We start from the raw sequence: 6,860 nt of genomic DNA on the forward strand, positions 1-6,860 counted from the left end.
AGCCAAGAACTTTTCTTTTTCTTTTTTTTCTTTACTTTGTTTTTTATTTTTTTGGCCAGGGGGCTGAGTTTCAGCCCCGGTATGTGGGGCTGGCACTCCACCCCTTTGAGCCACAGGCGCCGCCCTGTAAAGAACTTTTCTTCCTACCACCTTCTAACCTTCTACTCCCCCACCTTCTTACTTTCTTTTTTTGGATTTCGTTATAAACTCATGTATCAGGTTTCATATATTGACTTAATTATTGTCCCGAAAGTTACCGCTAAAGTTACCATACATAGGGAAATTGCAGCTAAATGTACATTTTTTACCAAATGTCATTACAAAATTTTATGAAGACATGGCCAACATAGAGAATATTGTTTGTTTGTTTGTTTGTTTGTTTGTTTTGAGATAGAGTTTCTCTCTGTTACCCTGGGGTTGAATGCGGTGGCATCATCATAGCTCACAGCAACCTCAAACTCTTAGCCTGAAGCAATCCTCCTGCCGTAGCTTTCCAAGTAGCTGGGAATACAGGTGCCTGCCTCAATGTCCACCTAGTTTTTCTATTTTTAGTAAAGACATGTTTCACTCCTGGCTCAGGCTGGTCTTGAACTCCAGAGCTCAAGCAGTCTGCCTGTCTTGGCCTCCCAGAGTGCTAGGATTCCAAGTGTGAGCCATGAGGCATGGCCAAAAGAACATTTTTTAAATATTTTGTATTGTGTACTTTTCAAAGAAAAAAGTCACATTTGCTATCTGTCAAAATAACAAATGTGGAACAAAATGTTAGATCTCCCATCAAAAACAGCATATTTGGGCAGCGTCTGTGGCTCAAATGGTGGGGCGCCAGCCCCATATGCCAGAGGTGGCAGGTTCAAACCCAGCCCCGGCCAAAAAAAAAAAAAAAACAGCATATTTGGTAACTATTTCATTGTTTTTATATAGAGACAACTTTTTTTTTTTTTTTTTTAGAGACAGAGTCTCATTCTATTGCCCTTGGTAGAGTGCTATGGTGCCACAGCTCACAGCAATCTCCAGCTCCTGGGCTTAGGCCATTCTTCTGCTTCAGCCTCCCAAGCAGGTGGGACCACAGGTACCCACCACAACACCCAGCCATTTCTTTGTTGCAGTTTGGCTGGGGCCAAGCCTGAACCCGCCACCCTCGGTATATGGGGCCTGCACTGAGCCACAGGCACTGCCCAGCTATTTTGAATTGCACGCAAACTTTGTGGACACCATGTATACGTATTAGTTTGTGAAGGCTACCATAACAGATTATCATAAACTTGGTAGCTTAAAACAACAATAATTTATTCTCTCACAGTTTTAAACGTTGCACATCCAAAATCAAGGTGTCAGCAGGGTTGTGCTCCCCTGAAGGTTTTGGGGGAGAATCCTCCTTGCATCTTCCAGCTTCTGGTTGCTCCTTGGCTTGACATTATACCTTTCAATTTTAGAACAAAATCCTACAATTAACAAATCCTGGTAAATTGTCTTTTTCTTACTATACAAAAGAGAAAAGAAGGCTTGGAAGCCTCAAGTGACTTGCCTGAGGCCTCCCCACTAACAGATGTCAGAGTTGGGATTCTATCTCCTCCAACCGGCCCCAAAGCCCAGAGCGTCTTACACTACACTGTCCTGGTCTCCATTCTCTGCAGGAGAGCTAGAATAAAAAGGCAGAGTGTCACCTTGTCCTACTTCTGCTGGGAATGTGCAAATATATAGCAACTCAAGATTTGTCACCGCTAGGGCCAGGCACAGTTGCTCACTCCTTTAATCCCAGCACTCTGGAAGGCTGAGGCAGGAGGCTCCCTTGAGCTCAGGAATTTAAGCCTAGCCTGAACAAGAGCCAGACCTCATTTCCACTAAAAATAAAAAAATTTGCAGGGGGTTGTGGTGGTCACCTCTAGTCCTAGGTATACGAGATGCCGAGGCAGGAGGATCATTTGAACCCATAAATTTTAAACTGATGCCACAGCACTCTAGCCTGGGGCAAAAGAGTGAGACTGTGTCTCAAAGGAAAAAACATACTTTACACATGTTTGCAGACGACTGTAAAAGTACTGAAAGTATTGATTTGGGGATACAAGTAAGTTTTAGTGAGCAGGCAAATTTTCATGTAGGGATTCCAGGAATAATGAGACTCAGTATATATATACAGGGTGTCCGTAAAGTTCATGTACAATTTAAAAATAGTTCTAACTTTTGGGGTTATCACAATGTTCTAAAATTGAATACAAAGTTATAACTATTTTAAATGATGCACCAACTTAATGGACACCCTGTATATATATACATTGTATACTCTATTTTATGTAACTCTGGGATAATGGATGATAAAACTTTTGAAAGGTTACATAACTCAGTGATCTCATAATATCCTAAGTCTGTTAAAAACTAGTATCCCATTAGAATGGGGAGTTTATGGTTCTTTCTTTGTTGTAGGTTACTTCTCTCAGTCTAATGGCTATGACTTAGTTCAAAACAGTACAGTTTATTTGAAAATTTTTTGAATAGGCTTAGTATTCATAGAGTGTACATTTATTCTATTTTTTTCCCCCTAGGTAGATGTGAAATTGGACCCCAAGGATTTGCGAATAGATACATTTCGAGCAAAGGGAGCAGGAGGGCAGCATGTTAATACAACAGACAGTGCCGTTAGACTTGTCCATATCCCTACAGGTAAGCAGGTCCCTGGACTTTTCTACTTTTAACCTTTTCTTCTATCTTGTAAAACTATTCAGCATTGGTGGTGCTTGTGGCTCAAAAGTGTAGGGCGCTGGCCCAATGTGCCAGAGGTGGCAGGTTCAAACCCAGCCCAGGCAAAAAAAACAACAACAAAAAAAAAACTATTCAGCATTTTGAAGAAAATAGTCCTGTGTTAGGGTTTGATTACTTGTACAACCTTTAAAGATGTCGTTAGAGCTGTAGATTGGAGGTCCCTATTGTGTTCACAGTCTCCTTCTGTTCAGGAAAGGCACCCCCCTGAAAGGATGCAGAGAGTGAGCAGATCTATTCAGAGAAGTTTCCCAGGGGTGGACAGGGGTGGGCAACCAGAGGTACCCCAGCCTTAGTACAAGTGAGACACAGAGCAGTGTTAGACATGCACCGCTATGGATCTTTGTCACCTTGTAGATCAGCTGCTAACTCCTTTAGGCTCTGTTGCGTTAATAAATTATTTGGTCATTCTACATTGTATACACATAGAAAATATCACTCTGTATCCCATAAATATGTACATTTATCATGTAGCAACTAAAAAGGGAAAAAAGTGACTTATCATTGTGATGCCAAACTTACCTTGGGCCAAATTATCTTTTAGCCACTTAGGTCCAGTTCTTTGATTTAGAAGAAGCCATATGGCTTACCCCAAAGCCTTGCCCTTAGGCCAGGCATACCAAGACCTACCAACACTTATGAATCCATGTGGTTATGAGCAAGTGATTTCTTGAGTTTACTTCTTTTTTGAGACAGAGTTTTTTCTTCTGTCTCTCCAAGTAAAGTGTAGTGGCATTCATCATGGGTCACTGCAACCTCAAAGTCCTGGCCTCAAGTGATCCTCTTGCCTCAGCCAATTAGCTTGGACTACAGGCATAAACCATGCCTAGCTAATTTTTCAATTTTTTTTTTTTTTTAAGTAGAAATGGCGTCTCAGTCTTGCTCAGGCTTGTAAGTGGTCTTCCCACCAAGGCCTCCCAGAGTACTGGGATTACAAGTGTGAGCCACTGCACCTGGCTTGCGTCTGCTGCTTTATATTTCAAGATTGGCCATGATTTTAGCATCTACTTCAGGGAAAATGCAGCTTTTTTTCTATTTCTTCTTTTGTTTCCTCCATACCAAGACCCTTCAGATGGAACTGTGTCCCTGCTAGAATTCAAAGTGAGAACTGTAGGTCATTTCTACATATTCTCCATGCCACAGACTGTGAAGAATTGCATTTTTCCTAACCTGCTGCTTCCATTTTTGGCCACCAGAAGAGTTACACATGGAGTATGGTTAAATGTTTATACAGGGAAAAATTACTTTTTTTGGTAAAATTCATCAAAGTAATAAGGAAGACAGATGAGTATTTTACCTTTTAAAATAGGCTTTTTAATTTGTTACCAGATGGTAAGTAAAAGTAGGCCTCTGGAATTCTTTTTTTTTTAAGAGACAGAGTCTCACTTTATTGCCCTTGGTAGAGTGCCGTGGCATCACAACTCACGGCAACCTCCAACTCCTGGGCTTAGGTGATTCTCTTGCCTCAGCCTCCCCAGTAACTGGGACAACAGGCACTCGCCACAATACCCAGCTATTTTTGTTGTTGTTGTTGTTGTTGCAGTTTGGCCAGGGCTTTGAACCCACCCAGTATTTGGGGTCGGTGCCCTACTCACTGAGCCATAGGTGCCGCCCAAAAGTAGGCCTCTGTTAATTCTTAACACTACCTTCTTTCATTATCATAAGTTATTGATAACACCTAAATCTTACAAGTCAGATTTAATCTTTTACATCAGTTTGTATTTTCAAGGTTACCAGGGTTTTTTTTGAGACAGAGTCTCACTATGTCACCTTCGGTAGAGTGCCGTGGCATTACAGTTCACAGCAACCTTTAACTCTTGGGCTTAAGCGATTCTCTTGCCTTGGCCTCCCAGGGACCTGAGACTATAGGTGCTTGCCACAATGCCCAGCTAGTTGGTTGGAGTTGTCATTGTTGTTTGGCAGGCCTGGGCTGGATTTGAACCCACCAGCTCCAGTGTATGTGGCTAGCACCCTAGCCTCTGAGCTACAGGCACCAAGCCAAGGTTACAGGATTTTATTTCACTATAGAAAGTATATTAAATTACATGATCAAGTGATTCACTTAGGAGTTACTAAGCTGTTAAGTAATAATTTTAAGGCAAAAGTTCTGAGCCAATAACTAAGAATAGGATAACTACTTAGGCAAAAATTATTACTAGCCAGCCAACAAGAAGAGAAATATGGAGAAAAATTCAGGCAAGTCTAGAAATCTTGACATGGAAATTTTCATCTTCTTTTGGGTAGTGAAAAGAGGATACCAGATTCAAGAGACACCAGGCAGACACCTGGAAGGTGGAGACAAATTGACACACCTTGCACAAGCAGATACCTCCAGCAGAGCAGTCAAGAAATGAGTTTTGGCTCAGTACCTATAGCTCAGCAGCTTGGACACCAGCCACATACACTGCAGCTGGCAGGTTCAAATCCAGCCCGGGCCTGCCAAACAACAATGACAACTACAACCAAAAAATAGCAAGGTGTTGTGGCAGGCCCCTGTTGTCCCATCTATTTGGGAGGCCGAGGCAAGAGAATCGCCTAAGACCAAGAGTTAGAGGTTACTGTGAGCTGTGATGCCACGGCATTCTACCCAGGGCAACATAGTGAGACTTTGTCTCAAAAAAAAAAAAAAAAAAAGAACGGTCACAAATAAAAAATGAGTTTAAACTAGTAGAGGTAAAACCTAGGTGCCCTACGTAGTGGGGAGTATAGACTATGGCTTATTTAGACAGGGAGAAACCATATTGAGAGTACAATTTTATAGAAATTGTTTAGTCTCCAGCAAATTATTTACCACTATATCAGTGAAACTGGCCTAAGGTGGTTTTTTTGGCAGGACAGAGAATGGAACAGGGCTACATGGTGGCAGTAGTTGGTGCTTTGTTGAGCTGCAGAAATGCCTGAGTTAGAGGGGAGAGTCAGAGTGTGGGGAATGTAACCTTCTCCTGCTTTCAGTCTTATTTTAAACATCTTATTTCCATATCAGAATCTAAACAGCCATCTGCAGCTATTACCATTACAACCCAAGTAGAGTTTCTGAAATGTGCTCTATCTAAAATGCTTTGATTTTTTGAGATCTTTTCCTGATTAACCCCTCCCCTTTAACATGCTTCTCACTTGTATCTTAATTGGCCCTTGGGGCTATGGTTTACCTCTGCTCCCTGTTATTTTTCAGGGCTAGGAGTAGAATGTCAACAAGAACGGTCACAAATAAAAAATAAAGAAATAGCTTTGCGTGTGTTGAGAGCTAGACTCTACCAGCAGATGATTGAGAAGGACAAGCGTCAACAGCAAAGTGCTAGGAAACTGCAGGTAAGGTTTATTTAGTGTAATAATTTAGTAACTTTATACATTAAAGTCAACTTTTTTTTTTTTTTCTGAGACAGAGTCTCACTATGTCGTCCTCGGTAAAGTGCTGTGGCGTTACAGCTCACAGCAACCTCAATCACTTAGACTTAAGCGATTCTCTTGCCTCAGCCTTCCGAGTAGCTGGGACTACAGGTGCCTGCCACAATGCCCGGCTGTTTTTTGGTTGCAGTTGTCTTTGTTGTTCAGCAGGCCTGGGCTGGGCTCAGACCCGCCAGCCTTGGTGTATGTGGCTGGGGCCCAACTCACTGAGCTACGGGTACCAAGCCAATAAAGTCAACATTTTATGTAGAAAATATAGTGTTCTTGATCAAATGGAAGTGACTCTTAGAGCACAGGGAACTGTGCTCATTTGTAAATAAGCAATAACTTAAATGCTTATGGGCTGATGGATTATAGCTAACCTGGGGCATGTCAGTTTGCAAATGAATAAAGGAAAGTTGTGTAAACTAAAAACTATTCCCACTTGTTTCTCTCTAGTGTATGTATCATTACTATCTTAATAGAAGTTTGGTTTAAAAAGACAATTGGAAATTGTCTTAATTTGGAAATAAAACCTTTTTAGATTTTTTTGATTTTTTTTTTTTAAAGACAGAGTCTCACTTTGTCACCCATAGAGTGCTGTGACATCACAACTCACGCAACCTTAAACTCTTGGGCTCAAGCAATTCTCTTGCCTCAGCCTCCCAAGTAGCTGGGACTGTAGGTGCCTGCCACAACACCCAGCTATTTTTAGAGATGAA

The 6,860-nt window shown here is 41.6% G+C and overlaps 1 protein-coding gene across 1 annotated transcript in view; it reads left to right on the top strand.

The window, feature by feature from the left end:
* Positions 1-6,860, top strand: part of MTRF1 (mitochondrial translation release factor 1) — a 34,120-nt gene that overhangs the window by 22,781 nt on the left and 4,479 nt on the right. The window contains exons 7-8 of the mRNA XM_012805377.2: positions 2,541-2,658; positions 5,927-6,063. Of these exons, the coding sequence (XP_012660831.1) occupies positions 2,541-2,658; positions 5,927-6,063 (255 nt within the window). The remainder of the gene's footprint in view (positions 1-2,540; positions 2,659-5,926; positions 6,064-6,860) is intronic.

This window comes from Otolemur garnettii, unplaced genomic scaffold (assembly GCF_000181295.1).
Source record: "Otolemur garnettii isolate 467f Iridium unplaced genomic scaffold, OtoGar3 scaffold00040, whole genome shotgun sequence".
Taxonomy (NCBI): Eukaryota; Metazoa; Chordata; class Mammalia; order Primates; family Galagidae; genus Otolemur; species Otolemur garnettii.